Here is a 21,467-nt window from a genome sequence, read left to right as displayed (position 1 = left end):
GCCCACACGCATCCTCACCTGCAGAGGCTGGGTGCTGCAGCCACAGGGACTGTCTCACTGCTGCCCCCCGCCCCCCACTCCTCACAGGCCTTGTGTCCCCTCCCTCCCTTTGGCAAACTTGTATTCATCCCTCAAGGCTCCAGTCTCCTCCCCTGCACAGCTGCCTCTCATTCCTCTCCTGAGGCCAGGTGTCCTATCCTGTCTCCTGTCTCCAGGGCCTGGCACAGGAAAGAGGCTCCTTAGTGTCTGTTACATAAAAGAGTAGGTTTGAATAGGTGAGTGACTTCTCTGGACTCAGATGCCCTAAAAATGCTGTCCTGCCCTTGGGACGGGAAAAGAGCGCCGCCCCTTTGCAGAGCGCCTGCTCCTTGGCTGGTGCTCACGTGGATGTCTATAATGCAGCCAGTCACTTCCCGGAGTCTTCAGTTGACACACTCTGAAAAATGATGACAGATTCCCAAATGAATCGAAAGGCTCTGAACCAGCCCCTCAGAAATGACCTGTTCTCCGAAGTGCCAGCTCCTGCGGCTTATTGAAGGGCGATGGTGTCGGAGCCTGATGCATTAGGGTTTGGTCAGTTTGTACTCTGATCTGAGGAAGCAAAGTTGTTCATGGTTTTTTGCATTTTCAGTTTTACAGACGAGAGAAAAGATTACAACTAACTGCTATAAGTTTAAAATCAAAGATGGTTCTTTCATCACACTGCGGAGTCGATGGTTCAGTTTCATGAACCCTTGGACCAAGGAAGTAGAATACATTGTCTCAACCAACACCGTTGTTTTGTAAGTGTTTTTCCTATATCAGAAACTCCTTCGCTTCCAAACAACGTGCCCTAGGCTCTTTACCTGGGAAAGGGAGCACAGGCAACAGCAGTATCACATCCTTTGCTGCCACCTTGCTAATATCCCTGAAGCCTCGGGATTGGCAGAAGCCAAACGGGCTGCTGATGAAGGACAAGCTTCAGAGCTCATCCTGTGCAGGCCCCGCTTGTGGACTTGCTCCAGGAAACAGCAACATTTCCCTCCAGATAAAGCAGCCAGCGTGTGCAGTCTGTACGCCCTGCACCCCGGGCACCTACTGTGCTCTGTGGAGGGAAGGGTGGCCACCCATGAAAGGCTCACACAGGCATCAGCTTGTACTGGCCTTGGCTGAGGGTGGGGGGCTATCCATGCCCACCAGGCTGGGGGCCCGAGTACTGGCAGCTGGGCTGCCACCTCAAAAGTGGCCTCCTGCTAAGAGCAGGGAAAGGAAAGACCCTCATTTTGGCCGGGCTTGCTGCCCACATCTCTTTCCCCATGGTGTCCACACCCCACCTCCCCCCACTCTCCGCCCCGTGGTCAGAGCTGAGGGAGGGGCCGGAGAGGCGGCCCCGTGGCTGTGGCTGTGGGCTGCTGCAGGCGCTGCCTCCACCGGCCTGTGTCCCACATGGACTAGGAAGGCCCAGGCAGGTGGTGAGGCCAAGAGCAGGACTCTGTCCATTGTGCTGTGACATGGCGAGGAGACCTTTTGAGCCCCTCAGACAGACCCTTCATTTTCTGGCCTGTCCAGGTCCGGAGCGGACACCGGACACCTTGGCCAAGGTGAAAGGTGCACGGCTCTGAGCAGGCCTGACTCACGTTTCCTTGTTGCTGGGGTGTTCACAGAGCCAACGTCCTGGAAGGCGGGGACCCAAGCTTCCCGCAGCTCACAGCGTCCCCCCACAGCATGGACAGCATGCTGCCCTCTGGAGAAGGTAACTATGCGTTGCCGGGCGCCGGGGCTTGCCCACGGGGAGCTGCTTGTGACCCGAACGTCCCCCCAAGTGTTCGGGGTCCCTAGCCACCATTTTCTGTGGAACAAGGGAGGCCTCGAGGGGATAAGCACGAAGGACGTGGTCATCTCACTCTCTTGTTGAGCCTGGAACACCAGGAACTCGTCCTTCCCTTTCCCGAGGCTGCTTGGGTCCTGGAAGCTCTGAAATAAACTTCTTGCTCCTCCCGCCTTTCCTCCCTTTGTGTGGCCCGGTGGCTGTGCTGCGAAATGCCCTTCGATGACTGGCTCTGGCTCCTGAGGTGGGAGGAGGGTGTCTGTCAGCAGTGGGCTGTGTGCCGTGCCTGGCCGGCCTTCCTAGGGCTGGGCCCTGGGACCCGCTCTCTGCACTTGACCGCCCTTCCCTCCTCGGGCACCTCTGCTCGCATGGCTTCAGCCCCCACCTCTCTCCACTAACGACTCCTACACCCACTCTCTCCAACCGCCTCCCGGGGAGACCCGCCTGGAGTCCCAAAGGCTCCAGAAACTCAGCACTTCCAAACTGATCCTCTGCTTGGTTAGGCCAGAAACCGTGACTCCCACCTCTCTCCCGTTACATCTAAACACAAAACCCTGTCTCTTTCGTCTCCTAAACCTCTCCTTCACCACTGTTGCTACTTCACCCTCCGCGCTGTTGCCTGGATTACTGGCAGGAACTTCCAACCCTAGTCGCTCTCTGCCCCCCGCCCCGCCCCCACCCTCCACTATCATAATTCTCCGTGCAGTGGACTTTCTCATCATCAAGTCTGAGTCATCGCCCCTCCTGTGTAAAGTCCTTCGGTTCCCCGACCGCTTTCTGGGTACTGTCCACATCCGTTAGAGTGGCCTCCGAGGCCCTCCCTGACCTGCCACTACTGCTTCGTCGTCACTCGTGAGGAATGTCCTGGAGTCCCCCGAGTTCTGCCCTGCCTCAGCACCCCTGCACACACCGGTTGCTGTGCCTGGAATGCTTCCCCCCTTGCCTCTCTGCCAAGCTAATTTATACCCCCCACCCCCGCCAGTTCTCAACTCAGAGTTAAAACCTCCCAGGAAGCTGCACCTGGCCCCGGATGAGCTGGGTACCTCGCACTTACCCGTCAAGCTCAGCCCGCGTGGCTGCAGCCTCCTTCATCTTCGTCACCCGTTAGACTGTGAGCCCCTCCAGGGCAGGGAGGCGACTCACCTCTGTACAGCCCAGAGGGATTCAGTAAGTGTGTGTCGATCCCAGGAGGCAGCTTAGATTCTTCGCATCGCCGCTTGGGCCTCTGAACCTGGAAGGAAACTCGAGCCTTCTCCCGTCAAGCTGTGGCTCTCGTGTCCCTCAAGGCACAACCCTGAGGTTGAACTTCCCGTGGATCATGGGGCAATCTGATTTTAACCTCACACACAGAAGCATTTCTTCCTCAGTTTTCCCCTTCTCACACTCAGATTCCTTTGTTGTAGGTGGTCCTAAGAGGGCCCAGCCCACTGTTCCAGGGATTCCAGGGGGAACCAGGGCTGGGGCAGGAAAAATAGGTCGAATGATTGCTGAGGAAATCATGGAAATCCACAGGCAAGTAACGTCTTCTAGCTGCTCCCTTAAACCGGCGGTTCTTAACCCAGGGCTTTCTGTACCCCCACCCCCGGGAACGTTTTGTAATGTCTGGGGACATTTTCGGTTGTCGCAGTTGGGTGGGAGGTTGCTACTGCATGTCCCTGTATAGAGGCCAGGCTGCTGCTTTCTAAACAGCTTGCATAGTTGGATGTGTGTAGTTGTGTCCTGTCATACACAGGACCACCTCCCACCCCCTGCCCCCAACAAAACACATGCTGGTCCAAAGTGTCAACAGTGCCTGAAGCCTGAAGTAGTTACTGTCTTCTTTACAGAAAAGGCTTGCCCAATCCCGTTCTAGATCGTCACCCTTCTTCTTACCCCTGCCCCTCAACAAAACACACACACTCCACTGGGAGAAAAGCAAGGCGGCGTAACTGACTCCCCTTTTCTCCAACAGGATAAGGGGGTCATCGCCTTCCAGCTGTGGCTCCAGCCCGCTGAACATCACAAGCACACCGCCCCCTGATGCCTCTTCTCCAGGAGGCAAGAAGGTAAGCCTGCTGATGACTCTTAGAGCGAGACTTTCTTAATCTAGAGAGCCTCTTGCCCAAGTTCTGAAATGTTGGGGAGAGAGGATGTAGTTGCAATTGTGGTTGCTGAAACGCTTTTTCCCTCCTTGAAGACCTCCCACGAGGGAAGGGCTGGTGAGGACCATGCGTAGAAGACTGTCCAGTGCTCTGCCAGGAGTTTCCTGGGGAGAGAATCCCGTCAGTGTCTAGTGCAGGGACCGGACACAGTGACACCACCAGCAGGGCTTTGGAAAGCAAGCCAAGCTTTTGCAGTCGCAGGGTGCTTGGGGACCGGCCACCTGGGTTTCCTGTGATACGACGCACGGGTGTGTGTGACTCGTCAGTCATCGGCCCTCGCGAAGAGCTGGCTAGAAGGCTGCACTGTAAATAGGCTTCGAAATGGCCCGTGTGTTTCATCTTTGCCAGAGAGCTGACAAGTCTAGGCCCTGCTAACTACATCGTGACTCTGTTTACAGTGCCTGATGTTAATACGGGTCAGGATGACCCAAGGGCCAGCACCTTCACACATAACGTCTTCCTCCTCCTGTCTTCCGAAACACATACAGAGAGAGCATTAGTAGTTTACACAGGTGGGACTCCTGGAGCACAGACTGGAGCAAAAGCGGGACATGGGTTTTCACAAACGGGCCCCCCAGAGGCTCAGGGAGCAGGAGCTGTGGTCCTGCCGGGGCGGGGGGGGGGGGGGGGGGGGGGGAGGCGGGGCCAGCGGGGGCCAAGAGTGGAGGACAGGACTCCGGCACCTTCCACCAGGGCTTTACTTCTGTTATAGATGAAGCTTCCAGAAAAGCTTCTGTTTGAAATGAAGTTTTGCTTCCTACCCCCAAAACTACTGTTTCAAAGTCAGTAAATTAATGGGTAAAAGCACAAAGTGAGACAGGCTCGGGTTTTGCCTTATGCTGGCTCTGTGACCCTGTACTGTTTTTAAGCCCCAGTTTTCTTTATAACGGGACTACTGCCCATTGGGACAGCCGGAATGGTTGCGCATGAACTCCTGTCTGAGATAGTAAGTGAACGTGCCTGGCCTTTGGGGAAGATGCGGAAAACAGCATCGATTAGACGAAGTCCGGGCTAGGTACACCCCTCCACCCCGGCCTGCAGGCTGTGCTCTCGGCTCTGCGGCCCACTCACACCCCGGGTCCTTCCCCCACGTGGGATCCACTGCCTCCCGCGGTTTCCCTCCTCTACTTCCCAGCTCCCGGTATTACCCAGAATCCCGCTGCTCTGTTTTTTTATACAGTTACCAACCCAGTGCAGTGCTTAAGTTCACTCCGGGGACTTTCAGTGCACATGCTCACCGCGTCCTCACAGCTTCCTAGGTAACGAAACCCAGGCTCCCAGGTGTTACATGACTAGCCCAGCATTTCAGTAACTGCGGCTCCAAACTACATAACTACATTCAGGACTCTTGACTTCCGATCCTTTTCACACCAGTAACTGCCAGAGATGAACCAGTGCGTTCTGCATCACAGAGCCCCAAGTATTGTTAAAGCATTCATGAAAAAAAGTGTTTTCTCCTTTTCTTGGAGCTTGTAAGAGTGGGTCAGAGAGGAGAAATTCTGAATGTATTCTGAGTCCTCAGCACCAGGACTTAGTCAGAGCAGCTTAAACAAGACAGAGTTAAAAATGTCAGCAGCAGTAAACAGTACACCGAAGCCACACCGCTCCCAGCCCTTGCCGGTCACCTTCCAGTGTGGCCCGTAGAAACGCCCACTTGGCCTGCCAGTTGTTTCAGGCAAGTTAAGCTGCAAGGAGGCGGTAAGCGAGCCTCATTGTTTCCAGGAGGGTCCGGACGTCCGGAGGCAGTAAGGTCCAGGTGAAGCGGCAGTTCCTTAAATGCCAACTGTGGCCTTTTTGGGGGGCAGGGTGGGCAAGATCCTTTCAGGTCTCTGCCAAGTCCAAACTGTTTTCATTATAATGCTGAGTAATTTTTCCTCACTGTGTAGAGATGTGAACCGATGGTACAAACGCAATGTTGGGTAAAACTGCTGGTGTTTTCGCAAAAATCAGGGTGGTGACACCAAACCGTGTGCTAGCAATGGCATCTTCACCGAGTTACAGAATGTCCTCAGTGAAGTAGCAAAAAGAACTGCTTGTATGAAACCCTCGAGGAAATCTTAACACTGTGCACATGGGAAGTGTGCATAAAGCGCCCGTGCCGCACACCGAAACGTGGCAGCTGTCCCAGGGAAGGCACGTGTGCAACGGTGCACGTGTGAGCCGAACCAACTGCTGTCTTCGTAGGACACTGCTTTTGCTATTGTGAACTATGGCTGTTCCGACTTCGGTGCTCAGCAGATTTTCTTGAAGATGAACGAAGTAACCTGTAACTTCAAGGAAAACAACTGACAATACTTGTTGCCAATAATAAACTAGCTTTCAAGCAAAAATTAGAATTTTCAGAAAACTTTTGCTTCTTTGAGCTCAACAGCTTTCTAAAACTTAAAAAATGTTTCTGATGACTTAGATAATGTTAATCGTGGTGATGTCTTTGATGTTGTACAATGAAATGTGCCAACTTTTGGAAGATCTGAGTAACTCAGTTGAACCAGTATTTTCCGAATGACCAATGCAAGATATTTTATTTTTATTTTGAAAGTATGTTTATTAAAACTGGGGGCAGGGAAACAAGGAAGGGCTTTAGGAAGAAGCAACAGGAGAGCCCAGGCGGGGCTGCTTGGCTCATTGAGGAAAGTCGCGTGAAAGGAGTGAAAGGGGTGAGCCGTGGCGGGGCTGTGGTCAGCTCACTAGAGAGTCAGAGAAGGTAGGTCCTTGGAGACAGGTTCCGGGGGTTATCCCAGGACAAGTGGCCGCAGCCCATTGCCCCCTCAGGTGCAAGTCTTGTGGGGTCCCTTAGAGTTTAGAAGATGCATGCCTGTGGGAGAAGAGAGGGAAGGAAAGGTGTTGGTGTGCTCACAGGAGGGAGAGGGTGCCCAATGCAAGGTATTTTAAAGTCACGCAAAGGTAAAAGATCTTTCTGAAGATGGATATTCTAATGGATTTTAACATGAATACAAAAATTTCATTGATAGGGTTTCAGATTCCATGCTGCAGCAAACCTTTTGAGAAACTTCCACTTACTGAGGTTTTTTTTTTTTTTTTTTTTTTTTTTTAGAGAGGGGAAGGGAGGGAGAATGAGAGGGAGAGAAATGTTGATGTGAGAAACATCAACTGGCTGCCACCCATACACATCCTGACTGGGCACCAAACCTGCAAACCAGGCATGAGTCCTGACTGGGAATCGAACCAGCAACCTTTTGGTTTCTGGGACGACGCCCAACCAACTGAGCCACACTGGCTAGGGCCACTTACTGGGTTTCGATGTGATGTCAAAAAAGGATACCACAATTATTTGACAAAGTTATTAAAATACACCTTCCTCTTCCAGCTACATATCTGTGGGAGGCCAGATTTCCTTCATATACTACAATCAAACAACATAACTAAACAGACTAAATGGAGAAGCAAATATGAGAATTCTATTAATTCAAATTCTATTAAGGCAGATATTGGATTTTTAAAAATGTAAAACAAGACACCTTCACTAATTTTTTGTTTTGGGAAAGTTATTTTTCATTAAAATGCTATTCATGTTAACAGGTAATAAGTTTATTATATTTTAAAATTCATTAGTTTTAACTTTAAATATGTTAAACATTGATATAGTCTGCATAAACAAAAGTTCTTTGAAATCTTCAGTTTTTATTTAAAGAGTGTAAAGGGGTCTCTAGACCAAAAATTTGAACTGCAAGATGTAGGTGTAATGCCACCTACTGGCAAGGCGTGAAATCACTGCCTCTCCTGAAATCCAAGGAGCTACCCAGTTTCCTCACCTACTTTCAAATACTCGAAGATGCTGTTCTTTGAGACTCAGCCAGGGGAAGGAAGCTGGCAGGGAAGGGGCAGACACAATGAGAATTCTGCTACTGAGGAGTGGTAACAGTGCTTCTCAGGGCCTCTTTTAAGAACATAAACCACTGATTACCAGAGTCCACACCAGTAGTTCACTGGTGGTGAGTTACTTACTTCTGGTGTTTTGTTCATTCATAACTCCTCAGAGCCGATTCTCTTCACGGTGTGTTAACAAGCCCTTATTTCTTCAACAACATGTTACTGTAATAAGTTTTACTCCCTTCAAGGGGAACTGCCCAGTAGGGCTCACTGAGGTTTAGTCATTGGCCTTAGAGAGACATGTGAGCAGCATAATCCAAGGTAACTGAATGCTGTAGGGATTTAATTCAGCCTTTAAATTGCCCATGTGGGCTGAGCCAAATGAAGAGAAAAGAATAGTTTTGGGGAAGAGGTTTACGTCTTACCATGACTGTTAACAGTGTCTTGTTTAAAACAATCCAATAGGAAACTGAAGCCATTTGAAGTTTTCTCCCACTTTCCTCTTTTCAACATGATTCATTTTCTTGGTGAGTGTATGGTACCAACTGAAACTGCTGGTAACGCGAGAACTTTGCTGTTGTTTGTAGATTTTGAATGGAGGGACTCCAGACATTCCTTCCATTGGCCTGCTACCGGGGCAGGCTCAGGAGAACCCAGGTTATCCATACTCTGACAGTTCTTCTATTCTTGGTAAGTGGCATTCTTACTGATTTCCATCACAACGAGCTTGCAACACGTCTGGCACGAAGTGGGTTTTAATAACGTGAATGTAAATGTACCAAACAATCTAGTTCTAGATGATTTGATAAGAACAAAGTAAGTTTAAAATTTGTTTAAATCTTTATTTCAGAGCTGAGTTTAATGGCTGAGTTCTGATGCAGTGCCCAGGTTTATCCTGGGGACTCAGGAGACTACAGCAGCCTGGCCGCAGGCTTTCTCCCTCCATGTTAGGACAAAATCTCTTCAGTGCAAAAGTCACGAGGCTTAGCGAAAAAGCCTAGAAGGGTGATCAATAAGCATTTTATATGGCATCACTTAGCAAGGAAGAGTGTGCTTCTCCCATCCCGCCTTCTTTATCTTTCTAGATCTCCTTTTTTCCTAATCTCCACTTCCCTGTTTCTTCTGTAATTCCATTCTTGTATTTAATTGGCTACATCAGAATATTAAAACAAGGTCGACTGGAATGCTTTTAATCTTTTTGCATTTTAAGCACTATGTTTCTAAAATGTTGGTTTTTCCCTCTGAAAACCCCAGTTAAAAAAAATATATAGGCAACGTAGCCCCCAAAGTAGCGCCTCTCACCCTACTGTGTTAAGTGTAACCGTCTCAGTAAAAGTGTGCTTAGGGGGTGCTTACTAAGGTGAACACACTGTGGTATCATTGCTCACCAGTCTTCACCTCCTCTCACAGGTGAGAACCCGCACATAGGCATAGACATGATAGACAACGATCAAGGCTCAAGCAGTCCCAGTAATGACGAAGCAGCGATGGCCGTCATAATGAGCCTCTTGGAAGCAGATGCTGGGTTGGGTGGCCCTGTTGACTTTAGCGACTTGCCATGGCCGCTGTAAACACTACATGTTGCTTTAGCAACAGCTACAGTATCAAAGTGCATTACTGGTGGAGTTTTACAGTCTGTGAAGCTTACTGGGTAAGGAGAGAACAGCTTTTATGTACTGTCTTCATAAAAGCCATCTCAGAGCCATTGATACAAGTCGATCTTACTATGTGTAACTTCAGACAAAGTGGAACTAAGCCTGCTCCAGTGTTTCCTCATCATTGATTATTGGGCTAGCTGTGGATAGCTTGCATTAATTGTATATTTTGGATTCTGTTTGTGTTAAATTTTTTTAATCATTGTGCACAGAAGCATCATTGGTAGCTTTTATATGCAAATGGTCATTTCAGATGTATGGTGTTTTTACACTACAAAGAAGTCCCCATGTGGATATTTCTTATACTAATTGTATCATAAAGCTGTTTATTCTTCCTTGTAAGAATCCTTTACTATAAATATGGGTTAAAGTATAATGTATTAGACAGTTAAATATTTTTAATAAATGTTTCCCTTGTTCTATAAATATTGTCCAAGTTTCCAATAATTAGAAAAAAATGCTACATGCTCCAGGGCGGAATCATCAATTTTCTACAGTGGGTTTTAAGGACGATCCATGCCAATAACATTTATATCTTTCTGGCCTTCGTAACTATTCTGGGATTGATATTGCTTCCCTGTGTTAAAAGCTTGGCCATTTTGTTAAAATAGTTAATCTCCAAATTTTTGCAATTTTTATTTATGTGAGAGAAAGATGTCACTGCTTAAACACAAAATTCAAATCCTCTTAAATTACAAATTCAAGATTAGATGTAACAAATTAGCTTCTCTACTACAGCTCCTCTCTCCTAGTACTCACAACTATACGGCCTCCAACATTTTGTGACCCCAGACCAAAAGAACCTAATGCTTCTGACTCCTTCTTGAATTGGGTCACAGAGTATTTTTTTTTTTTTTTTTGAAAAGCAGCATTCTTACGAGTAATATGCTAAGCAGAGCAGCACAATATAATGGAAAAAGATACCAAACTAGTGTCAGAAATCAGCTCTGAAACTTAAGGTTACTGTACAATAAGGTATTCCACCCTTCGTATCAGGCTGAACTAGAAAATGTTCTCTTTCAGATCTAACATTGTTTTGGTTATAGCATTTTATGAGCAGTAGGTAAAATAAGTGCCTCAACACACAAATGCCAAATTGGAGTTCCAGGAGCTACTATTTGTTTTCTGGTTATACTGACACTAAGACAGGGAGTCTGCTAACTATGAGACTAAAAATGGGCAAGGTTATGAAGTTGATCAGAAACGTGAAAACAATGGAATTTTTATTTTGATGAAAAACAAGTTTACAATCATTTAGTAAATGAAGAGCAAACACTTCATTTTCCTATCTCATAACTCTTAGGGAAAAAAAAACCATTAGTAAATAAATATCTGTGAACAGGTTAAGGGTAAGGCAGACTGGATAACAAACCACCCATGATGTTCACATTGCCTGCATGTGACTCACGCTAAAAGGGCGAAACGGCACTGGAGATAACTGAACTGTGATGTGGGCATTGAATCTCATTCTCATCATTCAAATACGCCCAATGGTAAATACTCATTTTTTGCTCATCACGGGCAGTAAACTATACACATTTTACTGAAGGAATACTTTGATAGAAGCACTTATTTAAGTTACATTGTGCATCACAACTATAAAAATGGCTTGAACAATTCCATTTAACCACCATTTATAAAGTGCAACTATGTAATATTCTGCATTTTATCTGGGGTATGACAAATATCACTCTAGACTGAAAGTACCCCAGTGGCCAATTTCCACCACTTCTGAAAAGATCTAAATGGGTGAAAAAGGACTGTTCCCCCATACAAAGAACCAATTTCACAAACCCACTGGTAAACAAATACATTTATATAACTGGAACCTCAGGATGCTAGAGTTGTACTCATTTAAAAAACCATTCAGCTACCTTTGGTCTTTAAAAAAGGCTACACTGCAATATCCTAAACATTGTTATGTGCATCTCACGATGAAGACAGTGGCCTTGCAGTGCAGAATGAGGAGAGTGCCACGTCACTGTGAAGAGTAGCATGCTATGGTTTTGAGGAATATCGGCATCACAGCATCGGATTCTGTGCGTCAGGATCGAGGTCATTGTTGCTGGAAGGGGGATGGATGGGGAGAATATCCAGCTCGTCCACTTGTGGAGTTGGGTGCATGACCACCAGCTGGTCCTGGGGAATGTCTGCGGCAGCCGCTGCAAGGTTGGTGATAGATTTACTCTTTACACACTGAAAGTCTACGTGCCGGCTCTTTCCTTCTTCCTTCTCCCAGGACATTCGAATAAACGGTCTTTGGACGTAGTTGTAAATCACTTCTGGGCGGCCCCCAGGCCTTTTCTTTATTTTTTCTTTATAGGTAGGATAACCTAGAGGAGAGAAAGACTTTAAAAACAGAGGACACACACTCGCACACACATGGCCCTCCAAAACTTCTCATCCAGTTTACCCTGAAGAGGGCTTTTCTGTTGTAGCTCCTGAACAAATTAAAAAAAGAAAGGAAACCAATATCCAACCCTTTAGTCATCAGTTCAACAGCCAGAAACTGAAATCCTACTGATGTAATTCACAAACCATCTACCATCCTCTCAGCTACTCAATACACCAATCACCAGAAACACATTCTTTGTGGGCATGGAAAGGGTGGGTCTCAAATAAAATGGTATGTAATCTAGTGCATCTGGGGCTCCAGCTGTATCCTTAATATCCCTGAGCTCTGCCCTCCCTTCACAGGATTAGCTGGCCTCGAGATGTGCAATTTACTGCTGCACTTGCCTTCTAATTTCCTTACACCTAAATTTCATTTTCATATTGCTCTGTTGTTCTTTCCCATTCTGGGTAAATGACAAAGAGGTGTAGGGCTCTCCAGCTTCACTGGTTCTAGGTACGGCCGCACCTAGGGAAGCAAAGGCAGTATTTTAACCCTCATGTATCATTTTAATGGGTACTACTCCCAACAACCAAGCAGTTCATCCAGATGGGCAATTCCAAAGCAGCTTTTCTAATTAATTATGCCTTCCTTCTCTTGGTTCATAATCACTGAGAAGTAGCAAGTCAGAATAATCCTAGTTTTGGAAAATTTTCAGTCAGTTAACCAGGTAAGGCAATTGCCAAAGACATAATCTCCTTAGAAATTATTATGAGTCCCTTTCCTCCTTCCTACCAGCAAGAAGTAATAGTTTAGGACCAGGAAGTGGCAAACATTTTCTGTAAAAGGCTAGAGTAAATACGTATTTGAGGCTTGCATGCCATAGGGTTTCCATCTCAATTATGCCACTGTAAAGTGAAATCAGCCACAGACAATACATAAATGAATGGGCATGTTTATATTCCAATTAAACTTTATTTATAAGAGAACAGGGAATGGGCTGGATTTTGCCCATGGGCCACAGTTAGACCAAAGTTAGAATCAGAAAAAATAAAAAGGCATATTGGTAGCTAGTACACATATTCAGTCATGTGTGGGTGTGGGTGTGTGGTTAAGGTGAGGAGGGCACACAGGCAAACGGGGCTAAAAACCTTCTGAAGGCCTTCCGCAGAATGGCCCGTGTTTCACACATCCAGTCATCTGCCCCCTGATGGTCAGCAGTGGAGATCACAAAGGCCTCCGCCTCTATTCCCTCCTCATGGATTCCTCCTGGACTATCAGAGTCTTCAAAATCCCCATCTCACTGTACCTGCCACAGAGAACCACCGCTCTAACACAGGTGCAATCAGAGTGCGTCCTTGCCTAAAACTACCAGGAGTTTTCTCATGCCTGAAGGTGAAGATCCACACTCCGTATCGTAGTATATGAAGCTTTTTTACACCCCGGTTCCAAATGAAATGTCTTCTCCTTAGAGAGGCCACCCTTGTCTTTCCCAATCCAAAGTCGCTCCCAGTTGCTTTCTCTCTAGCTCTGAGACCAAGCAGCTAAATCCCACTGTTTGCAGGGCGACAGAAGACACACACCGGTGGAACCAATGTGTCAGCAATTTCACTACTTTTTAAAGCCCCAGGTCTTTTCCTGCAAAGACTCTGTTTCCGGTCATTCTTCCTTGTGTGTCTCAGCAGCCCCTTATAGTAGTCCTCACGTAACACTGTCAGCAGTTCTGTGACTTCAAGCAAATGCTATAATGAAGCCAACTTTACCACAGGCTCACTGACAGAAACAAGAGTTAGGTTCCTACGGCATCTCATCAATGTTGTGATGGAACAACAGAACGACACTGTTCAAGGACCTGGCGTTTCGTGATCTTCAGCAGCTCAGCGGAGTCACTGATCGATACCATCATCTCCGCTGTCACCCTCACAAACACACTGAGGAATCGCTACATGCCGGGATTTGCTCAAAGTGTTTCTCACGTATCTACTCATGCTATCCTCACAATACCCCTCAGATGAGGAAACTGAGGCACGGAGAAGTTAAATTACTTGGCCAAGGTCATATAGCTACTAAATCATAGGATTTGAACACGAGCAATCTGGCTCCAGAACCCCTATTTTTAATCCTATGCCATGTTATGAAGATATTTAATCCTTACTAAGGACATTTTAAAATCAAAGAAGCATCTGACATGGCACCTGGAAAAATCCATTTAAATCATAAAGTAAAAAGCAATCTAAAAATGTATGGGCTCAGTCAAAAGGGCATTAGAACAAGCTGCAACAGCAAAGATAAATGCACACCTCTTACATTGCCAGGGAGTCTTAGGGAATAAAAATTCCTAATGGCCTTCCATCTGTTTTCTCAGATAAAGGAAGCTGATTTTTGTTATTTATAGGTCTACTACATGACCATTCGAATATTGTTCATCTGAGTTTTTCCTCAAAGTATTCAAACTGTCTGCTACATGAGATCAAATTTTTTAACCTTGTTTTTTCCAAAAGAAAATCAATGGAAAATAATGAAAACGTCTTACCTTCTATTCCCAATCTAATCTTCTTAAGACCCCTCTCTTTCAAAACTGATTTGGCCACATCTCTGTTTTCAATGTACTTGAAAAATCTATATAATTTTGTGCTATAAATAACTGGAAACAAAAAGACAAAAATATTTTCTTATTAAAATCAATGAACTTGGAAATAAAAATTTACCTTGATCGTCAATGGGGCTGACAACCCTAAATCCCAAACGGTGGATGCAGTGGTGCCAAAGGGTGACTAGCCAACACGTCGGGACATTCAGTACAGTTAATGCATAAGCAATACTTAAGTTGAAACAAGAAAAGCTTTAATAACTAATCAGGTAACCCAATCCATAAGAAGAAACTCCTTCTGAAAGATATATCATATACAAACACTGGTATAGCATCTGCCCCAAGTGCTTCAAATGAGAACCGAAAGAAGACATCGGGATCACATCATCATCAAGCAGGCAAAGTAAAGGACTTTGCTCTGATGCCTACAAGGCCTTGTTTGGAAAGGGGGAAAATGCCTTGTCAGAGGGTACAAAATGGATACATCTTACATTTCATGGATTGAGCAACTATTAATAACTTCCCCAAAAAGGCAAAGACCCTCCCCACAAACTGTTTTCCATTCAGGCGAACAGCCCCATTTAATACTGATGTTAAAACGGCAGATTCGAGCATGTTCTGCCTAGGTTAGTCTGTTTAGAGCAAACTGGCTTTGCAAAGGACAGACATTCCACTGACAACATGTTGAGTCTTCCAAATGTGCTGGGAACTTCAAGGAGTTAGACTGATGGGCCTTCCTCGCCTTCTCTCTTTCAGGTGGAGTTATCTCCCTTAAAAGGTGAACTGCAAAGGTTTTTTCAAAAAAAGAAAAAAACACTCACAAACCAAACATGCTGGTTTAAGAGCCAATAAAAGGAAAATACGTATACAGACGCTACTCATGGGGTAAATCTGTGATTACTAACTACATCCTTAAGATCATTGACATCTTAGGGTAAACAGTTCTTTGACTTCTCAGAGTGGATGGTGTCACAGAGGGGATGATGCCCTATTTAGGCACATCAGGCTATCTCTGTCCCCTCAAATGCATCTGCTGTAGGTTGGGACATCTTGACACAAAACGAGACACACATAGACAAGTGAAGTAAAAATGGTTTCAGTCCTTTTACACATCAAAGCTTAAGATAAAAAGCAAGAAAACGAACCAGAAGACACTGAAATGGAAAGCTCAACAACGAAGGAAGAGCTGGGTGTTTTACAACCCCGGTATCACTGCGCCGCTGGCACCATGCTCCATGGCTGGCTCTACTGTTTTCAAGTCAAAACTTTTTGAAAACTAAAACACAAATAGTAAGTTTGTTCATTCCTTCTTCTTGACAGAAAATAATGTAATATATTTCTTTTCATTTTTTGGCAACCTTTCATTTTTCCTGCATTTTGCTCACTTTTACTCTACATATTATTATAGAAAACCATTGTCAGCAAAGAACCTAGGAGTGAGGAAATAGTAACAGAAAGGTCCATTACTGCAACTGTCCACAAAAGAATCACATTACATACAAGTACATCATGCAATGAAAACATCCCAATATAAACTCTAAAAAGTGCTACCATAATTCATGTTAGAATAATCTTTGAAAATCTTTAGAAGTCAAAAACAATACCACTTGGAGTTTGTTTTGTTTTTAGAGAAGGGCAAGTAAAATGGAAAAACCATTAAAGGGTTTTGGTACTTTGTATATTCCCGTTCTTTTCCTTAAACTCTAATCCTCACCGAGTCAACACAGAAAGAATACCGAACAAGATGCTGGGCTACTTTACCCAGTTCCTCAATCACTCTTTTGACTCTACCTTTTCTCAATCTATGCAACTGGTCAAAAGTACTCCACTGGGTTCATCAAGATAAATAATACAAATTTCCTAACAAAAAAGATCAAAAGGCTCTATTCAGAAAAGGTTTGGAAGTGTAGTCAGAGGAAAGTCGGTCACCACTGCTCCAGATACGTGTTTTGGTCAGACACACGTCACTATAGTTCCATAAAACTTCCTGAAGGCTCACTGTATTCTCCAAATACACATGATATTTAAAAAGAAACATCTTAGAAACTGACGTCACCCTCAAAATCATTGAACTGAAGCTCCTAACTTCATATACAAGAAAAAATTTGCTTAAAAAAACAGCTTATTTTTTATGACCTATTACTCCAGGATGTGCTTCTCTAGGATGCTTCCAAATACAAAGAAAAAAAATACATCAAGATCCAGATATTCAACAAACAGCAAACTATCTGTGTGCATGTCGGGATGGGCGCACTTTCTATAAAGGGCCAGACAGTAGATACTCCGGGCTTTGCGAGCCATGCGGTCTCCCCCGCAACTACTCAACCCTGCTCTCGTAGCGCAGAAGCAGCCACAGACAATACAGACAACTGGATAAACAGGCAGTAGGCTGGCCCTGGCCCAGAGGCCATAGTTTGCTGACTCCTGGTATAGATAAGAGTTCGATGTACTTTCTTTATAAAAACTGTTCTTTAATCAATATTGTAAAAAAACAAAGAATCCGTGATGATTCAAGACAGAGAAAACACACCACAGTACTTACTTTGTGAATACTCTTCTCCCATCTGGGGTGGATACTCTTCATCCCAATCAACCACGTCGTCGTCTGTAAGCACCACTATGTGGCATTCTCGTTCCCCGCTCTGGGCACTAGCTACCATGAGAGGCAGGATCATTTCTTCTAGATAAAATTCGAACTGTCTACGAGCACCATCATTTGATAACTCATGCATTAGGGCACCTGAAATGAAACCCACAAAAATATACTGACTTTTGCAGGGCTGGGGAGGGTAACTGGTAAGTAAAAGAGCAGGCCACATGGAACAACATCACATTAGCGCAGCATCTCTCTTTGGACCCTATAGACAACACTGTGGTTGTTCTCCAGCAAACAAAACTTTTCCTAGGAAGGGTTCTTATGGAACTGTAGAGTTTTACGGAAAAAGAACCAATAATGGCATCCAACACCCAGCTCCTTCACCTTATACATCATGAAGCAATCTGCCTAAGGTAACAAAACTAATTTGCAAAATCAGAACTGAATCTACCCCACACCCACCTCCAGGCCAGGGTTCCCCACCCCCACCCCCACTATATCATGCTGGCTTCCGTCGGGAGATGCAATTTCGTCTTAAAGTAGTTATTAAGGATATTTTTCAGATTATCAATATGGACTAAAATAGCTCCCATATTCCACCTCCCATGTTTTCTTTCCCAGAAAATTGTTCACAAACAGCATGAATATTTCAGTGTAAAAAGAGAGGTTAGATGAGAAGGATCAACTGGTCTGAAACAAGGAAGCCAAAAGGGCCAAGCAAAACACTGCAAGGTACAGGAATTACCTACCTTGAGAAGGGGGAAAGATACATTTCAGCTCCTTAGGTACATAACGAACAACTTCAACTTCCCAAATATCCAAGCACACAAACTCATCTGAACTGACCTAATGTTTTTTCTTTATTCTTGTTTCAATGGCAATGTCCTATCTCTTACTTAAGGCTCTACCATCTCAGGAACTACTGGGAGGGTTAGAGAAAAACGTGAGAACTCAAATCTGTGGTCTCCCAAGGGAGTGTTTCCCCCCCACCACGGGTTCTCTAATATATAATAACCATTAATAATACATAATTATAATAAATGATTGGTTAAATAATCATCTATATTATTTTAACCATGTCTCTCTCTAGGCTGGCTACTTACCATTTTTAAAAATTCTATTTATAGGCAAACTCCTAGATGTATGGACACATTCTCTTTGAGCTAATTTCTGAACCAATTCCAATCTGGCTCCCACACTCATTACTCTTGAAAACCACTCTCTTTAGTCTTCAAACGCCTTATAGACTGTTAAAGACAATGAACATCTTTTGATCCCAATCTTACCTGACCTCTCGGTTGAATTTCTCTCCCTCGTCCTTAAAACGCTCTCATCCCTAACAATCTCTGATAACAATTTGCCTAGTGTTCTTTCCTTTCTTTGGCTGTTTTTCACTAGTTACCTCTGCAACTCTTTCTCCTCTAAGTGTTCATCAAATATTGTGTCTCTCAGGACACTTTTACGTCTTTTCTCCTCTCACCTTATGCTGACAATTCCTGAATTTACTCTAATAATTCTGCCGTCTGTATTCTAGATACATTACATCCAACTGCTTTCTGGATGTTTCCACTTGGAAGCCACCTCACAGGTACCTCAAACTCACTCAGTGTATCCCAAATCGAATTTAATCATCTCTGCATCTCACTGCAGTGTTTTCAAAATCGGTAAACACCATCACCATCCACTCAAGCTCTCAGAATCTCTCAGAAAAAGTGCCAGGCATTGACAGGCACAGACACTAACATTTTTGTGGAATAAATAAATGAATCCTTGATTCCTCTTCCATCTGTTAATTCAGTCATTCCCCAAGAGCTATTAAGTTCACCTCTTAAATACATCTTGAATTATGTCATGCTCTTCTCTGGAAGATGTTATTTTCCAAAGCTGCAAACTCTCTTGTGCCACATGCTTTCCCTCAATGTGACATTTACATCTCCTTGCAAGAGGTGGAATTAATTCTCCTCCCCTTTATCTAGGCTGGTTGTACGGACTGGCTTGTAACCCAGGGAGCATGGCAAAGAGGTGGTGCGTGACTTGCAGTTCTGCCTTGGTCTGGGGAATGCTCACTCTCCAAATGCTTCCTCTCTGAACCCAGCCTCCAGGATTGGAGAAGCCCAGGCCACATGAAGAGGCCGCATGTAGGTATTCTCTTTGACAGTCCTAGCTGAACCCAGCCCCTGAGTCACCCCAGTCCAGGCAGCAACACGTGAGTGAAGAAGCCCCACCTTTTGAGTCACCTCGACCCTTCAATTTTTCATAAAATGAGGCCTGTGACATTGTAAAGCAAACAAGCCACCTCTGTTGGACTCTGTCTGAATTCTTGACCCACATAATAAAAATGATTATACTTTATGCTACTAAGTTTGGAATGGTTTGTTAAATAGCAATAAACAGAACACATTCTATTCCCATTGCCCCCATCATAGTCCAAGTCATCACTATCCCTCACACAAACTACTGTAAAGCCTTCTAATTAAATTCCCGCAACATTTGCTTCTGTCCCTCTGTCCATGGTTTCGCTTTCTGCGGTTTCAGTTAGTCACTGTCAACCACGGTCCGAAAATATTTCATGGAAAACACCAAGAGCATCTGAGATCTTGTTCCCCTGTTATGTCGCCAGTTTGGTTCAAATAAGCTCTTTAAAAACAGAAAGAAATTCCAGAAATAACTCATACATTTTAAGTTGCGTGCTGCCCCGAGCAGCACGATGAAATCTCGCACTGTCCAGCTCTGTCCCACCCAGGACGTGAATCCCCCTTTTGTCCGGCATCTCCACGCTGTACACACTACCCTCCCCTCAGTCACCAGGAACTGTCCAGGTTATCGGGTGGACTGTCGCAGTAGCGGTGCTTGTGTCCAGGTCACCTGTATTTTACTTGATAATGGTCCCAAGCGCAAGAGGGGTGATGCTGGCCATTCAGATAAGCCAAAGAGAAGTCACAAAAGTGTTTTCTTTAAGGGAAAAGGTGAAAGTTCTTGATTTAAGAAAAGAAAAAAAAAAATCATATGCTGAGGCTGGTACCATCTCTGGTAAGGCCAAATCTCTGTGAAATTGTGAAGAAGGAAAAAGAAATTCATGCTACTTTTGCTGTCGCACCTCAAACTGCAGAAGTTACAGCATAGGGTGTGGTAAGTGCTTAGTTAAAAGGCATGGAATTTGTGGGGAGAAGACATGACCAGAAAATGATACACATACATGAGGTTCACTACTATGTGCGGATTCAGGCACCCACTGGGGGTCCTGGAATGTATTTCCCTCAGACAAGGGGGAAACCACCGTGACTCGTTTTCCTCACAGCAGCCAAATCTAATTGTGTCTCCTAGTTTAAACCTTCCATGGCTTGTACGACCCTTAACAGTAAAAGTCCCAAATCCTCAACTTGACCCATGAAGTCCTGTCATGTGAACAAGGAGGTTACAGAGAAGTGTGTGCAGTTCCTTTAAACGGTATTTTCTTTAAAAACTATCCACATATTGACGACCCCACATGTTTGGCCCACATTTCTCTCCTGAACTTTACACATGTATACCCAATATCCACTCAACATTTCCACTTGGATGTCTAATAAGTATTTCAAACTTAACACATCCACTGTAATTTCACTTCTTGTAGCCCTAGGCCTTCATTCCTGAATTCGGCACCTGGTTCTCAACACCTCTCCTAGGTGACAGTGCTGGGCTAGCAGGAGAACGTGTGCATGGAAAAAACGTACAGGCCAGTGGGGGAGCTACTACTTACCACAGACCTCCTTCACATGACAGAAGACTGAGAAGTCAGTCCCTCCCTGTACTAATCTTACTTCTGAATGTACAATTCCTTCTGCTTGGAACACACTTCCTCTTCCCTTTCCTCCAAAATGCTTCCTCAAGCCCCCATACCTGAGTTGGGTACTGTTGCTGCAAACTCCTTTTTAGCAGCCTGTTCTTCCTCTAACACCAGTTTACTTGTCTGTCTTCCCCACTATACTACAGGCATCATTAGAGCAGGGACCTTATCGTTTTTTGTTGCAATTTATATACCTAATATTTGGTATAAAGTGATACTCAATAAAAAAGCAAAAAAATGACTGATTACTATGTACCATTAAACAACCTGTTATTTAAAAATATTTACTAATAATACAGTTACTCACAATATATTTCTACATAGAAATATAAAATAGTATGTACAGTATGACTATCTAATATTTTTCTTTTAATTCACCTTTATTTCCTAATTTTGCTACCTCCTTTTTCTTTTTTAATCCTCACCCAAGGACAATTTTTCATTGCTTTTAGAGGGAGAGGAAGGAATAGAGAGGAACATTAACGTGATAGAAAAAAATCAATTATTGCCTCCCACACACAGACCAGGGATCATGAGTGCCCAAACCAGGAATCAAACCTGAAACCTGTGCAACTGCCCTTACTGGGAATCGAACTTGCAACCTTTTGATCAAGGGACAATGCTCCAACTAAGTCACCTCTGCTAGGGCTTTGCTACCTTATTTTCTTAAGCAAACCCTTATTTAACAC

General features: G+C 44.8%; 2 protein-coding genes across 20 annotated transcripts in view; one reads left to right on the top strand and one right to left on the bottom strand.

Moving 5' to 3' along the window:
- The window catches only part of BMAL1 (basic helix-loop-helix ARNT like 1), a 102,456-nt gene extending 92,596 nt beyond the window's left edge, over window positions 1–9,860 (top strand). For all 10 annotated transcript variants that reach the window (XM_053923803.1, XM_053923802.1, XM_053923799.1 and 7 more), the window contains 6 exons: window positions 632–782; window positions 1,644–1,732; window positions 3,211–3,319; window positions 3,759–3,852; window positions 8,367–8,469; window positions 9,190–9,860. In XM_053923803.1, coding sequence (XP_053779778.1) covers window positions 632–782; window positions 1,644–1,732; window positions 3,211–3,319; window positions 3,759–3,852; window positions 8,367–8,469; window positions 9,190–9,350 — 707 coding nt within the window. In that variant the 3' untranslated portion in view covers window positions 9,351–9,860. The remainder of the gene's footprint in view (window positions 1–631; window positions 783–1,643; window positions 1,733–3,210; window positions 3,320–3,758; window positions 3,853–8,366; window positions 8,470–9,189) is intronic.
- Window positions 9,861–10,631: 771 nt separating this feature from the next.
- The window catches only part of BTBD10 (BTB domain containing 10), a 76,457-nt gene continuing 65,621 nt past the window's right edge, over window positions 10,632–21,467 (bottom strand). For 9 of the 10 annotated variants that reach the window (XM_045193988.2, XM_045193991.2, XM_045193993.2 and 6 more), the window contains 3 exons: window positions 16,899–17,096; window positions 14,300–14,410; window positions 10,632–11,767 (listed from right to left, as the gene is read on the bottom strand). In XM_045193988.2, coding sequence (XP_045049923.1) covers window positions 11,457–11,767; window positions 14,300–14,410; window positions 16,899–17,096 — 620 coding nt within the window. In that variant the 3' untranslated portion in view covers window positions 10,632–11,456. Of the gene's footprint in view, window positions 11,768–12,173; window positions 12,295–14,299; window positions 14,411–16,898; window positions 17,097–21,467 lie in introns of all 10 variants that reach the window. The other variant, XM_045193995.2, reaches the window with a different exon arrangement.

The sequence above is a fragment of the Desmodus rotundus genome, chromosome 5 (genome assembly GCF_022682495.2).
Source record: "Desmodus rotundus isolate HL8 chromosome 5, HLdesRot8A.1, whole genome shotgun sequence".
NCBI lineage: Eukaryota > Metazoa > Chordata > Mammalia > Chiroptera > Phyllostomidae > Desmodus > Desmodus rotundus.
Note: the sequence above shows the minus strand (reverse complement) of the source record. Positions and strands in the feature narration are given on the sequence as shown.